Source organism: Vipera ursinii (genome assembly GCF_947247035.1).
Source record: "Vipera ursinii genome assembly, chromosome: 1".
In the NCBI taxonomy this organism is placed as follows: Eukaryota; Metazoa; Chordata; class Lepidosauria; order Squamata; family Viperidae; genus Vipera; species Vipera ursinii.
Window position 1 is genome coordinate 84,384,013 of NC_139512.1, and position 18,089 is coordinate 84,402,101.

The 18,089-nt window shown below is 39.0% G+C and overlaps 1 protein-coding gene across 1 annotated transcript in view; it reads left to right on the forward strand.

Moving 5' to 3' along the window:
• The window catches only part of ABTB2 (ankyrin repeat and BTB domain containing 2), a 150,306-nt gene extending 133,965 nt beyond the window's left edge, over window positions 1–16,341 (forward strand). The window contains exons 11-17 of the mRNA XM_083361380.1: window positions 2,624–2,802; window positions 5,368–5,473; window positions 5,583–5,685; window positions 8,919–9,009; window positions 10,620–10,688; window positions 12,725–12,838; window positions 13,798–16,341. Coding sequence (XP_083217506.1) covers window positions 2,624–2,802; window positions 5,368–5,473; window positions 5,583–5,685; window positions 8,919–9,009; window positions 10,620–10,688; window positions 12,725–12,838; window positions 13,798–13,995 — 860 coding nt within the window. The 3' untranslated portion in view covers window positions 13,996–16,341. The remainder of the gene's footprint in view (window positions 1–2,623; window positions 2,803–5,367; window positions 5,474–5,582; window positions 5,686–8,918; window positions 9,010–10,619; window positions 10,689–12,724; window positions 12,839–13,797) is intronic.
• Window positions 16,342–18,089: the final 1,748 nt, after the last annotated feature.

The following is an 18,089-nucleotide window of genomic DNA, read 5'->3' on the forward strand; positions in this document are numbered from 1 at the left end:
AAGGCCATTGGTCTCTCTTCATTCTAAGCAGCAACTAGGGTCTTGGCCAAACATTAAAGCCTCAGGAGCAATCCCAATTTCAAACACAGTTTTAAAAAACATTGCTGTAATATATTCCAGCTATATTGTTATTATTTTACTTCCTGAGGTAGAAAGTAGAGTCCTCTGATGATGGCTTTTATTTTAGCTAGGAAAAATAAAAATATGATCAACAGATATTTCTCAGTCTTTAATGTTTGTTTGCAATTTGCTCTAAAAATACAGTAAAATAAATAAAAGCACTTAGTATTTATATTTAGATGCAACTAATTTTGCATCTGTCTCTGGTATGATTCAGGCAAAAATGCCACACTTAATTAAAATGTACGTTGTAAAAGTCTAGTTGCAGTTCTAATTTATTCCAGAAAGAATGTTTGGAAAAAGCTGAAGGACCAGCTTTCGTCTGTACTGCAAAATATACATTATTGGTCAAATAACTGAACTACAGTAATAGGATAATGCTTTGGCAATAAATAAACTTCAGCTTACCATTGTTGTGAAATAAAGATTGACTATTAAGAAACAGCCGCTTGTGCCTCAATCCTCTTTTAACTGTTGGAAAATTGGTTCTTAAAACTTTGGAGAGTTTCAATCTCCCTCTTTAAGGAGGAGATCAGATTTTTGAAAATGCATTAAATTAACATTAAAATGAAAGAGCCATCACATTATTAGGGCACATGATCTGCTCAAATGTTTCTTGTACTTTAAAGGAGATGCAATCCAGTGCAAGATTTTTTTTAATTAAGTTTGAAAACATTAGTTTAAGAATATTGGATTAATCACAGATGAAGATCAGATTTGTCATTTAAACAGCTATGTAAAATGGGTCATTTGGTAGCAAGCCATATATGATTGAATTTCTTCTTTCTATATTTCAAACTTGTATAGAAGTTCTGCCCTGCTTTGCATTCTTTCCTCGGAATTGAAATGAGGTTTAAGAAGAAACAGCAGCATCTGAATTCTAATCTTTATTCTTGAATGGAAAAAGCTACAGAGCATTCTTGCAAATTTCTCATTTTTAACAATAGGAGTTATTTCTTCACCTTTCATTTTTGCTGACAAGCTGAGGAAGCAAAAGAAACACTTCATTTTAGTTCTGATATCTCATTAAACTAAAGAAGCAGAGGTTTTTTTCCCCCCTTGATTCTCTGTTTCACCCATATTGTTCTGTAGTAACCTTATTTGCTGATGTACCTGCTCTTGAGTCAGAGTTAGAACTGGGGCTAGGGATAGGGAATCCAGTTATATTCTGGTTATAATAATATTCCAGTTAACCCAGCATGGCTTTGCTTCACTTAAGCCCTTGAGACATGTTGGGAGATGAACTTCCATAAATGTGAGCCAGATACGCTTTTATGAAGTGCAGTGCAATTCAGGCTCTTGGGATGGGGAAGACTGAGGGACTTACTGATGATTTTTCATAAGAAAATAGGAGCATTACTAATATTCTTTTTCTTAGCATTCAGTGGTACTCTACATCAGGGATCCCCAGCCTCCGGTCTGTGGACCAGTACTGGGCTGCAGCATGCCAACAACCGGTCTGCACAAACAAGCAAAGCCCCATTAATGGGATGCAGGCAGGACATAAAACCATGTACCCTCCGGTCCGTGGAAAAACCTCTCTCCACGGAACCGGTCCCTGGTGCCCAAAAGGTTGAGGACCTCTGCTCTACATCTTACCAGCTAGATTTGGGATATTCAGAAGCACGGACAGCAAAGAACTTAAACAACAATTGCAGAAAGTGGGATTAAACCCACCTGTCTACTTTCTTAGGAAATCATGGGTAGACCTCCAAACTGATAAAAAAAGAAAAGAAGAAATAGAGCAGCCCACTACTTGGTTAAAGTAATGTGTTGTCTAACCTTGAGTAATTCCTGCTAATTCTACGCTATGATTGGAATAGTCTCGGAGTTGCTCGGTACCATGCCTGGAAAAGTCTTCAAATTCTTCCTACATAACTAGAATAGGCTGCATATTTTTGTGCAACAATGGAGATATCTGTTCATTAGCAGATTTGTGGCAACCGGAGGTAAATAACCATACAATCCATCCTGATCATATTTGCATAGATAGTTTCACAGCGAAAGCAGCGTGGGAACCGTTTTCAATGCATCCATAATATTAAGCATGTCATCCATGCACATAAAGATAAGCAAAAGCAGGTTCTTAATTCTGTTAAGCTCTGTTATTTTTTTATAGTAATCCTTAAAAAATAAATCACATCTCTTATATATCTATTTGAAATATTATACCTCCCGGTGCCACCCTGTGTCATACTGTATAAATAAGCTTCTAGTGCTATTAGAACATTAAAATTTTTAATGTTTTTAATTTTTGTATTTTTGTATTTTTGGTATTTATTGCCCTGTTCACCGCCCTGAGTCCTTCGGGAGAAGGGCGGTATACAAATTAAATTAAATATAAATAAATAAATAAATAAATAAATAAATAAATAAAATCAACCATTTGACAAGATACAGAGTACGTATTTGCCTCTTATCTGCATGTTGTTTAAAAAAATGGTTGAATGTCCACACTTATTAATAAAATTGTATTTCTCCCTTTATTTCGGAATGGTTCCAGGAATCCCGTGGAAGCTGCATGTATGGATTGAGTCACTACAAACATCTTTTTATCAATCTCGTTACTCAGTAGTACAGAACCTCCTACGGGAATTTGTCACCATTAAGGAAGAAGAATACAATGAAGAGCTGGTGAACGATGGACTGAAGCTAATGTTTGAAATCCTCAGAACCAGCAAAGTAAGCTATTCTAAAACTATAAGTATCACTTCAGCTCCCTGTCCTCCTTTCCTAACATCATTCTTGATGCAGAAATCTGGAGATCTCAAACACTTATATGATTTTGGTGATCTTTGGCCTGGGTAAGACATGCCAATAATGCATTAAATGAAGAAAGACATCTACTGGCACTGGATTACTAGGGTAGGTCTCAAAGGTACCAATTGTCAAGAGTCATCTACTCTTATTGCAAGTTAGATTACTTGCACTTCCTAGTCATTCATTCATTCATTGCATCCACACTCCAGTTGGATTTGTTGACTTTCTTCTTCTGAAGTTGCAAGCACTCAGAGGCAGAGATCCATCAAGTATCCTCCTTCTCCTTGATCAACCTTCAGAGCTGCTTATTTTTGATACTGAAATGATAGTTCAAACAAAAATGTGGAAAAAGAAGTCAAAAGGCTGAACAATCTCACAGTTCACAATCACATACTGGAGGAAAAATAAGCCAGTTAGAATAAACATACCAACTGGATTAAGCTTTCCTGAATATGTATACAGCAATCTCACTGAGTCCGTTTACTGGAGAATATAACAAAAGACAGCTGCAGACTTCACATGTTCCTGTCCAACAAATTAACATTTTGTCCCATTAGTTCTTCTTCTAGAAAATGGATGTGAAAGCAGAGAACTACTTTTAAAACAATGGCTGGGTTTTGAAATTCAAAGCTCACCTTTGGTTTGTACTTAAGTTTTTGGCACAATCCCTTTTAGCTTCACTAGTCTACCTTCTGAGAAAAAGCTGTTTGAGGAAAGGGTAAGATGGGTATAATAATAATAATAATAATAATAATAATAATAATAATAATAATAATAATAATAATAATAATAATAATAATAATAATAATTTGGAAGGGACCTTGGAGGTCATTTAGTCCAACCCCCTGCTCAGGCAGGAAACCCTATACCATTTCAGACAAATGGCTGGCCAGTCTCTTCTTAAAAACTTCCAGTGTTGGAGCATTCACCGCTTCTGGAGGCAGGTTGTTCCACTGGTTAATTGTTCTAACTGTCAGGAAGTTTCTCCTTAGTTCTAGGTTGCTTCTCTCCTTGACTAGTTTCCATCCGTTGCTTCTTGTCCTGCTTTCAGGTGCTTTGGAGAATAGCTTGACTCCCTCTTCTTTGTGGCAGCCCCTGAGATATTGGAACACTGCTATCATGTCACCCCTCACCCTTCTCTTCATTAAACTAGACATACCCAATTCCAGCAACCGTTCCCTATATGTTTTAGCCTCCAGTCCCCCAATCATCTTTGTTGCTCTTCTCTGTACTCTTTCTAGAGTCTTGACATCTTTTTTACTTCTTGGTGACCAAAACTGGATGCAGTATTCCAGGTGTGGCCTTACCAAAGCATTGTAAAGTGGTATTAGTAGTTCACTTTTCTTCTTGTCTTAGCCATTTTGATAAGATACTTACAATGAACTCCAAAATTATAACCTAATCAAAAAAAAGTTTAAGCTTTTGGAAAACCATAATTAGTTCTAGATGTTTCACTCACCCCTGGCTATATTTATTTATGCTTGTTTACTGGCAGCACTAATGGGGACCAGAAGGAAAAGCTCTCTTTTGCAGTAGAAGCTCTAATTCTAATAAAAACTTAACTCTTCTGTCATTGTTGTCATCAGCCATTCAGTCATGTCCGATACTCGGCCACTCCATGCTCCTCTGTCTGGCACCGCCTCCTTCAGGTCTACCATGTCATCCCAGTGTCATCCTTTATAGCAGAGTCCCCAACTCCCAGTCTGTGGACTTGCACCAGTCCATGGCATGCCAGAAACAGGGCTGTGCAAATAAGCGAAGCCCCATCCACGGGATGCAGGCAGCACACAAAAATAGTCCATGGAAAAACCTCTCTCCATGGAACCGGTCCCTGTGCCTAAAAGTTGGGGGCCACTGCTTTATAGTGTTCTGCCAATGGATACTAAGGCAGCCCCTTCTCTTTTTTCTACTGATCACTCCCAGCATAATTGACTTTTCAAGTGAGTCAGTTGTCATGACAGGACCAAATTATGACAGCCTCTCTTTGGCGTATCTGCAATGAGTGGATATTTAATAAAGGCTTTCATTCATAAATTTCCACACATACGTTAATAATATTTTAAATTCTCCTTTTCTGTCATACAACTGAACATGCAATTTACAATTTAGTGATGTGTGTGTGTGTGTGTGTGTGTGTGTGTGTGTGTGTGTGTGTGTACTTTTGTGTATGCATACTAAGTTGGGAGAGTGATCCCAGGAACACCAGAGCTCTCTGCCCAGAAGAGGGAAGTACTAGGATGATTAGAGATACTGTGCCGAACCCTCAAACTCACGGGCGTTTGGTAAAAACAGATACCACCCATAGGGTTGAGAAAGGAATTTTATTTATTTTAGATACAGGTATAGGTATCGATGTAGATGCAGTTATTTTTCCCTGTGTGTGAGTATTGCATTCATCCTTGGCAAAGAGATGAATTCAAATATCTTTTGCTCTCCTCTATGTAATAAAAGCAGAATAATGTGCTTCTTTAACTTGTCTATTCACAGAATGACTCAATCAGCCAGCATCTTGCAGCTATTTTTACTCACTGCTATGGAAGCAGCCCCATCCCCAGTATTCCTGAAATCAGAAAGGCATTGCCAGCCCGTTTGGGTAAAGTAGTTAATCTTCAAACAGTAGTTATTGAGTGGATGTTGGTTTCTTATTGTGTTTTTCTGCAGTGAAGCCTAATTAAACTTCCCCTTTTTTCTCTTCTATGCAGATCCTCACTTTCTAAATAACAAAGATATGTCTGATGTGACGTTTCAAGTGGAAGGAAAACTGTTTTATGCACATAAAGTTCTCTTGGTTACAGCTTCAAATAAGTGAGTTTCTTCTCAGCGAGTGATACTTGGTACTGAATTATGCAAAGGATCACTTAGTTATGGCATATGGGATTGGCAATCTTGGCTCTTTTATGACTCGTGGACTTCAACTCCCAGAATTCCCGAGTCAGAAATTTGTGAGCATAGATGACTCAGGAATTCTGGCAGTTGAAGTCAACGAGTCATAAAAGAGCCAAGGTTGCCTACCCCTGCCCTATACTAACAAATAGCCTTATTGAGAAGTTGCTTGTAGATGTTAAATAGGAGTCAAAAGAAAGTAGAGTTCTGAGAAACCCTGCAAAATAGGATCCTTAAGTTAGATCTCTCCCCCCACCACTAACACTGGAATGTGACCACTTGCCATGGCCATCTTGGGAATATTATCCGCCACTGTTTCTTCAACATTATTTCCATTGGCAAAAATGGACATAATATAAACAGCGGGGGATAACATTTATCACATGGATTGTCCCGGGTTGAGTTGTCCCGCAGAAAGTTGACTGTAGGAAGATGTTCGCAGCAAGTTGGCTGTGCTGAGTGGCCCGCGACAAGATGGCTGTAGCGAGCTGGCTGCAGTGAGTTGTCCTAGACCCCACTACACTGAGTGGAACAAGCTACAGAGCAAGGAAGAAAGCCATCCCAACACCATGTCTTCTCCTTTAAACCTCAGAGCCAATCTAAAATGAGATACTGTAAGCCATGGTACCAGACGCCACTGAAAGATCAAGGAAGGCTAAGTACACCACCCCATCCCAATCCTTCCAAAGATCATTTTGCAAGTGCAATTAATGCCACCCCGTACTGCATACAACAATTATATCCCAATCCCCAAATCCAAAATAGCAGAAGCAGTAGAGCAGGGGTCTTCAAACTTGGCCCTTTTATGACTTGTGGACTTCAACTCCCAGAATTCCTCAGCCAGGCACACTAGCTGAGGAATTCTGGGAGTTGAAGTCCACAAGTCATAAAAGGGCCAAGTTTGAAGACCCCTGCAGTAGAGGATTGTGTTTAGACCTAGGTGAGGCAACTGACAATAGTAAGAGTGAGTCAACATCACTCAGAAACCATCCGTGTGTGGCTGGAGCATAGATTTACAATGCTTACAAACCCAGAATGGAGCAAAAGGAACTTCTGCTACTGTTTCCAGGCAGAAACCTGGAAGGCTACAGACGATTGTCATAGGTCAATTTAAAAGTTTGTATTTTAAAAACTGGTAGTAGTAATAATAATATACTATATTTAATTGATTTTAAAAGTTCTTTGTTACCACTATTTACATTACTATATCAATATTGTCCATGGAGTTAGAGGCCAGTTGCATTCTGGCTGTAGACAAGCAGTGACAGAATGCTCGGTAGTTTCTTTTGATTTGGCTGCGAGATACTTTGAAGATCAGATTGTCTATATTCATTTTGACTAAAAAAAAGCTGCACTAAATCCTCTTCATTTTATGGAAGTGCTCAGCTCCGCCTACCTATACTCAGTTATTACTGAAAGAAACTCCCTCCACCAAATGAAATTTGAGAATGTAAACAAAATATTGGCCAAGTCTGAGTGACCTCTCACATACTTAACCTTGTCTCTCTTGGCTTATTAAGTCTAATAGAAAGAGGAACTTCATTTCTCTTCTGGGCTTTGTAAAATTTCTCCCTAAGAAAAAGAGATACCGTCTCTTTGAAATTTGAATTTGTTGAATCACTCCTAAAGAAACCTACCCAGCACAGAAGATGTGATATTATTATAAGCCAGTTCCTACAGATCTCTGCACAAAAGAGTGATTGCTGATCAGGATCCTATGGCAGAAACAGATTTTATTGTATTTGCAGTTTAGGTCTGGGTTTCTGTTAGTGCTTTGGTCAATAGCAAAGAGATGAACCTTGCTGAAAGAGGTGGGAGGTATTATGTGCTTGATTACTTTCTGTTAATCTCATTAACCTGGACTGTGCAAGATTAGCTTATCTGATGCTGTTAGATGGTTGCAGTTATGCCACGGGAATTTCCTAGGATTCTGTCTTTCATGCAGTATCCCATTTCTAATAAACCAAGAGATAGCTACAGTATTTTGAGTATGGGGACTGGTCAAACCAATATGCAGATGGCTCCTAGCCCTGCCTCTCCCTTTTATTTCATAAGATGTAGAGAGGATGTCTGAATGAGATATAGTGCAGCAGTTGGGTTTAATGAAAGTCAATCTTTCCATGGACCATGGGGGAGGGCAGGAAGGGATGGTTTCCATTTTGCTCATTCACCCACCACTCACTTCCAGCTTTGTGGCCCAGTTCCTAATAGGCCATGGACTGGTACTGGTTGGTGGCCCAGGGATTGAGGACCCCTAGTATACTGTATATTAGATGATGACTAACAAACTAAGACTTGACTCTTATCAAAAAAAAGATATTCTTAGAATATTGTTCATGATCCACGAAACCATTTCAATCTGGTTTGAAGAGGGCTACACTTATTAAATCCCAGATTCATAATGTAGGATTGGTCCAGCACTATTACTAGAAGCACATATGATTTTGGTGTCTTTTTTTTACTAAGCTTAGACTGATATAACTGTGATGCTATTTGAGCAGAGAAAATCTTTTTTTATAGTTAGTCCACCTCAGCTAACCTAGCCTGTTTGGATTGCTGCCAATAACTGTAAGCATAAATTGCACCATTGTGAGATGACAAAAATGTGAAAACCTAGGGATTATGGGTTGGTACAATCCAAAATTTAAGCAAAGTTACATCGATATTTGTTGTGAGTTTAGAATTTCACTCTTGGGATAGTACACAAAATAGTGTTACTGTAACACAGCACATTTATTTAGGGGAAAATTACAATGTTGTTTTCTTGTAATTAACTACAAATCCAGTTTATATGTGCCCAGTGCTGAGATATCATATAATCACAAATCCCTGGTTCCTGTTCCTCAACCTAGTTTGAAATTAAATCTGAATTGGATTCCTGCAAACTACTTTCCTATGGTTGAAGAAAGACTGGTTTTCAATGTCAGATAGTTAGAATCAGAATTCTCCAATAAATTCAGAGAGTACCTATTAAGTTTGTTTTGTTCGTTTTGTTTTTGCCGGAAGCTTCTACTAGGAAAGCTGACCATCCTGAAAATTCAAAGAATGGAGTTGGGTGGGGTGATGGAAAGGCATTTATACTTTATCAACTAAAACATAATCCAAGCAAATAACCTTTTAAAACCTCCTATGAAAACCTCTGCTTGTTTTCACAGATTTAAGACACTGATGGCCAATAAAACCGGACAAGACATTCAAGGCAGTAAGATTGTGGAAATTGGTGACATGAGATATAATATCTTCAAGGTGGGTTTCAAAGAATAGTTCAGTTTATTCTTTCCGCTGCACAACACTGAAAGGTGGAGCTGTGCTTTTGAAAACGTTTATCTTCTGATACTTAGCCCATTTGCACAATAAGCAAGCAATGATTAACTCTGACTAATGATAGTGGTTTACGCTTATGCCCATGGGGTAAGGGCCAAATCAGCAGCAACAGCCTGCCGATTTTTTTTCCATCAGATAGGCCAGATCCACCCAAAGTTCATTTGTTTCCATTGTAAGTGTTCATGAGATGCCAGCACATACTGAAGAATAGTCATCTTATTTAGCAAAAATATATTCCATGGATAGTAACCATAGCTTCCCAGGCATACTTTGCATGCTCTGTTAAACAAAATTAAATATGAATAGAGCAAAAAAAAAATATCTTGCTGGCTTTGTATTAAATCCACTTATGCAATTGAAAGCTTATGTGGCTTTCTTGTTAAAAAAACAAAAAACAAAAAGCAACCAAACTTGATATGGAATATTTTTAAATGGATAAATAACCTAGGATGTGGAATGTTGTCAAAAGACAATAAATAAAGCTGACTTTGACATGGAAAAAAAAGTAGATGGGTGAAATCCATTGTATCCTGCTCTCTACTTTCATTGTTACAGAGCAGGCTGAAAATATGTAAAAGCTAGAAACCCAGAAAAGATAGGATTTAGATTAACAATCAAAAGAATCAGTGGGTTTGCTTTCAGTTTCCTCAACTCTCAAGTCAATTTTTTATTTTTTGGAATTTTGGTTAAATGGCTGTAATAATGTGGCAATGAACTAGGTGTAGACCAGGGGTGTCAAACGGCCAGCCCACGGGGCAAGATGCATCATGCCGAAACCGCACCCACCCCAACTACGGCAATGGGAAAAAAGTCGCGATATGTCATGACACGTCATGTGACGTGGTGGGTTTGACACCCTTGGTGTAGACAGAAGCACTTTAGGATTGTATTGACCAGTGTTTGCTAACTTTACACCAGTCTTTGCAAGCCAGATCTGTCTGTCATTAGGGTTGATCTTTTTTTTAATTAATTGATAATATAAAATACAAAAAGAAAAAGAAAATAGTAGAAAAATAGGGGAGGGGAAAGGGAAAGAAAGAAAAGACTTTGACTTCCAACTCCCTTTAGCACAGTAGAATAACATAATAGCATCAAACCCCAACTTTTCTTACTTTTACCTAATCGTATAAACTAGCCATTTCTATAACAACAAACCTATCTACTTGGTAAAATCCAAAATCAAAGTTTCATTTTTTTCCACCTCAAGTACAAAGTCCAGAAGTGGTTTCCAAGTAGAAACAAAAATAATTGTGGTGTGTGTGTTTTTTTTTAAAAATCAAAGCAGTCAATTTAGCCATCTCTGCTAACTCCATCAGCTTTTGCAGCCATTCATCCATTGTGGGAATTGAAGTGTCCTTCCATTTTTGTGCGTAATCTTGCTGCTGTCAACATATATAACATCAAACATTAGGGTTCATCTTTTAAGAGTTTATGTGAGGGTTAATGCTGCATGTCGCATGTGGAAGGTTTCTGCATGTTCCTGTTAGTGAAACTACAGACTTCCTAATGCTTTACCTTTCTTCTGATTCTAGATGCTGATGCAGTATTTATATTATGGAGGAACGGAAGCAATGGAAATTCCCATCACTGATATCCTGGAGGTGAGCATTTGCCTCTCATTGTCCTTTGACCTATGATTAAAGTATCTTCATTACAGAACTGGTGATAATTGCAGGAACATTAGTCTACACACTCAAGTAAAGGAATTCTAGAGTTAAAACCGTTCATCCAATCTGTTTGCAAACCAAAAGAAGCAAAAAATTACTTTTGAGTATTGGAAAAGTGATTAAAATATTCTAGACTGGTTTTCAGAAATGTAGATTGAATTAACAACTTGGATTTAGTGCACGTCCAGAGGGATTCTCTTGGTAGAAAAGCAGGATATAAATTAATTTATGAGTGAATACTGCTCTTAGTGTACTTAAACTTTCCCCAGCTTGCTCAAGTTTGAAATCTTCAAAATTGTTATCTGGAGCCATTCGTTACTGTGAGTAATGGAGCTGTTGATTTGTTTGGAGATGGCTTGCAGTGCTGAATTATGTCTGGGACAGTCAAAAAGAATAAAGTGATAGTAGTCAAGAAAAAAAGAGGAATAACCAGACCTTTCAGTGGCAGCTTTGAGATTAACGGGAGTATTATAAAATGAAAAGTGCAAAGCAAAGGGGATTAAAGATAAGCACCAAGGCTAAAGTAATGACAGATATTGGGAATAATCAGGTAGAAATAACCTTGAGAAAAAAGATAGGGAAGTTGGTCTTCCATCACACTGAAGTAGCAACAAGGATGAGACATCTGAGTCAGGCCCGTAGATGCAGATGTCAGGCCTTGGGACTTGTGGTTGAACAACATAGTTTACAGCTTGAAGAGCTTAGTTAAACTGCAGTTTCTACATACACACAATACACAGCCTTCATACTATTGCAGTAGCTTTGTAATATCTATGGGGATTACTAGCTATGATGGGAACATTTCACACTTGTAGGAAGGTTTACATGGTACCAAGAAAGAGATAGTTAGTACAGATGGTTAAGAAACCGAGAGTATGAGACTTCAAAGAAAAATAAGAAAGCCCAGTTGCCTTGTGAAAAAGCATATTTGGGACAGGAGACTGTGAGTTCTAGTCTCGCCTTAGGCATAAAGCTATCTGGGTGGCTTTGGGCCAGTTTCTCTTTTCAGTCCAACCCACCTCACAGGGTTGTTGTTGTTGTGGGGAAAATAGGAAGAGGCAGGAGTATAGTGTATGTTTCCTGAATTGTTTATAAAAATAAATGCAGGAAATAAATAAATATATTGATAACCTTTCAGACTGAATATTTTAAGAACTTACAACATACTGACAGCCTTTATCTTGCAAAATTAAGCACAATGAATTATAATAAAACTCTGAAGACACTTACATAAAAGACCATGCAAAAATCATAGGGCTGCAATGGAAAGGGGGAAAAATATCCCAGAAGGCAGCAGTGACAAACCACACCCACATTGTTGTAAGCATTCAGATGTGCTCACACAAACATTGGCATATCCAGGATGGGACATGGATCTGAAGGAAACTATATGTTATCATATAGAAAGCTTCCCATCCAGAGACCTTGGAGAGAGGCATTATTAGGGTATATTATTCCTCAATTAAGCATTCCGATTATTCTGGAAGAATGCAGTTTGGAGGTATGACTTAATCCAACGTGATTACTAATGTATCTCTGTGACTCAGATGCCTTTAACAAATTGAACTGATAAATCAGGATAAAAGCTATTGTGCAAAGACAGCTTTTGAAATAGTCCCCCAAATTTATAGGGTTGCAAGATTTCTCCTTCTGTGTATTCCTACGTGAACGTTAACATGCTTTCGAAAGGCCCTTCTCAAGTGAGATTACGATAAGACAGTGAGGCCTGTTCTGCATTTTCTTTTGATTCCCGGTAAATACTTTTGAGTTCTAAAAGTTCATGTATTTATTTATTTATTTAAATTCACACTGACATATTTCCTTTTTAAGGTGTGTTACATTTTAAAAAAAATTATTATTTTTTTGGCATGTCACTCAAAGGACTTCAGCTCAGAGGTGACCTAGAGATACTGCAAGTCAATGGAATGAGCAGAATGTTAAAATAATGCTTTCTCTTTCATCTCTGCCAGTTGCTCTCAGCTGCAAGTTTATTCCAGCTGGATGGCCTCCAGCGCCACTGTGAGATACTGTGTGCTCAGACCATCAATATTGAAAGCTGTGTTCACATCTATAAATATGCCAAGGTAAAGAGGACACTCTCGTCAGCTTCCCTGTATAAGATGCCAGATCTTAGGAGAGGAATTGGGGGAAAAAATGGGCTTAAACCAGTAAAAGAGGTCTTATAGAAGGCCTGCAGTAGTCAAGTGCCCCCCTATCTGTATGGGGAAGCCAAGTATTGCAAAATAATAAACAATTTCACGGGTAGCAGTTGAATACGAAGAACCCAGGCTTGGGAACCACCTCTCCCGCTTGGGTCTACTGTACTTTAGTAATTCCTTTTCTTCGTAATACTCATCTTACATGCCACAAATTTGTTTGGCCGCTTAAAACTTTGCATTCCCTGGAACCTATGCATTATTCTGCCAGGGTTGTGCTCCATTAATTGCAGTCTCACAAAACCAAACAGGTACAGATAAGTCCTCATTTGACAACCACAATCAGGGCCGGCAACTCAGCTGTTAAGCAAAGCAGCTGCTAAATGAAACCGTGACTGTTTATGAACTTCCTTCTGCTGCTGGGATGACTAATTCCAGAATTTATAAGTCTTCCTTTATCCTTTGCCCTGTGAAGGTCATAAATTGCAAGAATGTGGTTGTAAAGTGACTTTTTCACCCCTGGTATACCTGTGAATAGCCGCTAAACAAGGACTCCCTGTGTTAGCCTGGCAGTTTCACTGACCAGTTGCTCATTCCCTCTCACGAGTTCCTTTGGCTCAGCAAGCAGCAGGGGTTTAAAAGTGGGGGCATTTTAACCACTTTAAAATATCCCTGTGGAATAGCCATACAGAAAGTGGGCACAGACACACACACAGAGAGAAAGAGACACACAAAATAGACAGTACTTTTTAACCACAGGATAAACATACTCTCAGGCATTTGCTATCAAGATGAAACTGTCTTTGGAGGGAGGAGGGGAAAAGGGAGGGGAAAAGGGGAGACAATTGACAGCTGCCTAGTATGTAGCATCCCTTTGTCTTTTATAGATCCATAATGCTCCAGAGCTGGCCTCTTTTTGCGAAGGCTTTTTTCTCAAGCATATGAATTCTCTGGTGCAGCAGGAACCATTCAGGCAGCTCATCTATGGCAGGAACAGCAGGGTTCAGGGTCTGGATCCCCTCCAGGATTTGCAGTCCACTTTGGCCAGCAGACTTCATTCCATTTATGTAACATCAAGAGTGTAATTGCTAAGATCTGTGGCCTTGCTGTTAAAGAAAGCACCTGCTCATTGAACTGCACTGAAATGGGATCTGGCCCCATCGCGGCTGCTTTATCCAGCTTCTGGAGACAGTGCCTCTTCCGCCACCTCAGCAAACTTATCCAAATGCAAGAAAATAACTCTGCAAAGTCTTCACACGCCACAACGATTTTACCAGACAATGGATGAGCAGAATCTGAGGTGGGGTGCTGCTATTCTGCTAGGTACTCATCACAAAGGAGAACTCAGGGGGAATTTCACTTCTAAGTGTCCAAAAGGCCACTTGGAAGAATGCACAAACCATAGTTGGCATTTAGCCGGAGAACGGACTGTTTAAAAATGGTTATGAATGTAGAAATTCTAATTTCTCTCGATTTTGGCTACTCCAACCGTCTAATATTGGGCTAGCTGATTCCACCAGAGTGCCATGCTGCAAACAGATCTGCCTTTTGCTTTGTCCACTGAGATGTGCAGGTTCAGGAGGGGCTAAAGCTTAAAAAGCTAGTTTTGAAGATACAATAATATGCTACCTAACAGATTCTGTGTTATTTTGGCCTTAGTTTTTAACTAGCTCTGGCTGTCCATTTTTGTATTTAAAAAACATAATCTGGTATCACTAATATTTAGAGCTACCCACATCTTTGTGCAAATTATTATTGCTAAGACCATCACACTGTGGTATCTACAGTACTGGTTGTTGCAGATAGAATTTCTCTCATTTTTGCAATATAGTTGTATATAAAGGGTTGGGGCTTGCTTTGTCAGTGCTATATTATAGCAAAAATTCCCTAAAATGCCTGATCTGGTGCTTATGATCTGGACCACTGTCCATCTGGGAATTTATGTGCATCACGCACAGAAGTATGAATAGCCAATTCCAGCTAAAGGGATCTCTGTATAGAAAGACTGTATATTTATCCGTATCATTTTTGGGACTGGAAGTTGCAAGCAATAATCAAGCTCCATACAGACTACAGATGCAGTCTGAATTGTATTATTTCAAGTGACAGCCACATTTTAAACACACACTCTCTGCTACTCTTGCACCATTTGCTGCATGTGATAGCATGCTGACTCACTAAACTGGATTTCAGCTAGTGTAGGTGAATAAGGCCTAACTGGGTTCAAATTGGAATATTAAATCATTGTAAATAATTGAACAAGGGCTTTTGCACATGTAAACTCACTGTTTGAGTCAGTCAGTATGACTGGGACAAATTATTTTCATATCCTTCCATATATACTTCAGTCTGCATTGAAATTAAGGGTTGACATGGGAAATAGCTGATATAGGAACATGCTTCCCCTCTGTCCAATACTCAACATTTTGCTTCCATCCTTGAATGGACTAGAGAATAGTAATTTAGGATATAGGGTTTTTTAAATGATTAACAAAGGGATTACGATTACCATTTGAGGAAACATGTATAAATCAAATATTTTTGAAGGACAGATTAAGTTAATAAAGGGGGAAAGAAGTAAAGTCAAATGGAGCTAGGTGTGTGCCACAAGAGTTTTTGTGGTGTTCCAGGGAAGATAATGGAAGAGTAATGGAAATCTTGCAAATATATAGACGTTTCAGAAGCAAGAGAGGCTTTTCCCATAATTATCTATTTGGGAGTTTAATGTCCTCAACGTAAAAACTTCATTTTTAACAGAAAGAAAAGCATTCATTACAGAATGAACCATGTTTAGAAATACTTATTACATTTGGTTCAAGTATATAAAGATTGGAGCAGTTCAACAATAACACAAGCCATTAATGTGACTGAGCAGGGTGGTTGGGTAAACTAACTGGGGGAAAATTATTTTTCTCGGGTATCTTGCTCCTTTGTCAGTTTTCACAAACAACTTGTGCCTAAAGAGTTCGGTACGTTTGCATAATGCATCTGAGTCACATGGTTTAACTAGGATAAATGTTTATAAGTGGGCCAAGAAAGATGTGGGGAGGGTGGGGAGGAATCAAAACATGAGAACTATATCAATTACTTACACATTTCAACTCATCCTTGCAGAATAGCCCTACATGTTAGAAAATGATAAGCTATAAACCTTTCAATCATTCATTTTTTTCAAATCTGGATCCGCAAAACAAACATAAGCTCCTCACATTCTCCAGATCATGGAAAAGTGTAAGATTTGTCATTAAGTAGTTAGGAAATACCCCAATTATTTGCCATTTTGGAAAATAATTTTCAAATAGCTGATTTAGCTACCTGTACAAAAATCTGTTGTATTGTGGTATTGTCTGCTATATTAACTGTACATTACTGTTGTCATTTATGTAAATGTCCCATATTTTATTAACAACATGACTCTTGGTTAAACTTTGGAGATGGTGTAAAGCTTGATAATTGAACACAAAACAAAAATGGGCTCCCCCCCCAATTTCTGTGCTTGTTGGATTGCGAAGAACATAGGCAAAAATACTGCCTTTAAAAGACAGCTGGCTTAGTGTAGTGGTTAAGGCATCAGGCTAGAATCCAGGAGACTGTTGAGTTCTAGTCCTGCCTTAAGTATGAAGCCAGCTGGGTGACCTTGGGCAATCACTCTCTTTCAGTCCTAGGAAGTAGGCAAGCCACTTCCAGAAAACCTTGCCAAGAATATTGCAGAGACTAGTCCAGGCAGTCTCCAGGAGTCAAAACGCAGTGAAAGGCCTTCTTGCACATGCACACATGCATACATATATGCCTTTAAAATGCTTTTGTGAAACTAGACAATTTTCAATTTGCTAATCTGGGCATTCTTCAACCTGGTGCTCTGAGATTGTGTTGTGGCATATTCCCAGCTCATGGTTTCAGTCTCTGTGCAGGATGCCTGAGCCGGTGCATGGATCAAAATTTTCTTTTTGTTTTGGACAGTGGAGGTGATCACAGCCCGAACCATCAGTGGTCAACTTTGCACTTGCAGCAATCGGGGAATATTTACAAAAACTGCTATTAGACACTGACAGGAGTAACAGCCTTTCTATGCCAAGTCAAATAAGATTTATCCGGTGCAGAATACCTTTAGAAGTGTGCAGTTGTAAAGGTTCAAGGCATTTTTTTTAGTACTGCACTGAAATTGAGCCTTGTAGAACCTCTAAGGGCTTAAGGGCTCATATTTTATTTATTTTTAGTCAAAAATCCCCCAACACCTAAATTCTTAAGCAGTCATGTCACTCTAGGCCTTTCTAAGGCAGTTACAACACCACAAAAATGCATTTCTCCCACTCCTGTAGCTTGACTGAAGACTGCCAAGAAGGTTTGCACCAGGGAAACAGCTGCTGCAGCTAAAAAAATGCAGAGAGTTCAGACATGTGGATTACAATAACAAGTGGACATAAGCACATTGAGAAAAATCTGTGTTTTGTTGATTTATTTACTTGGGCAAACAACTCTGCCTGTTTTCTGAAATCCACGCTGATCTCTGACAATAAGAAACTTGACCACAAAGACCTCTGTGACCAGGCACCCGCCATCTCTTTGGGCTCCAGCCGTTGCCCATCCCATTAACTGCCTTCTAGAAAAAGCAACACAAAAGATTGCCACTAGCATCTGCTGAGAACTCACTCCCCGGCCAAGCTGAATGCACCGCTTACTCTCCAGGGCCCTGGGCTGTTACTACGGCTCGCAGCACCGGATGAACTTCCACTGCTCTGCACATCCCCTAGGCAACCCTTTCCTCCAGATCCTGTCAAGCCTAGGGCTTCTTAATAGAAGTGTTAGCAGCTATTGGGGCTGCTAATAGCACCAGGAGAGGATCTGCTTTGGGACCTGTGGAAGGGAAAGAGGTTAATCCGGGCAAATCGACCTTGTTGCTATGAAAGAAGATTCCTATTAAGAGTAACAAGCAATAAATAAAAGGTTTTCCTGTATCACACCCAACTAGTAAAAGTTAACATGGAAAACTGCCAATGAGCATTTTTTGGAAGGTTTAAAAAGCATGAAGTCTCCATTTAGTGGTTCCTAAATGACCCAACAAGTGACTGTAGAGTAGTTCCCTTGGGCAAGTCCACTACTTTAGTTTCCAGAGGGGTACTCGGCTAGTGCAACACAAACAAAACCAGCTCTGCTGGCCATATTAAAGACTAATGCACTG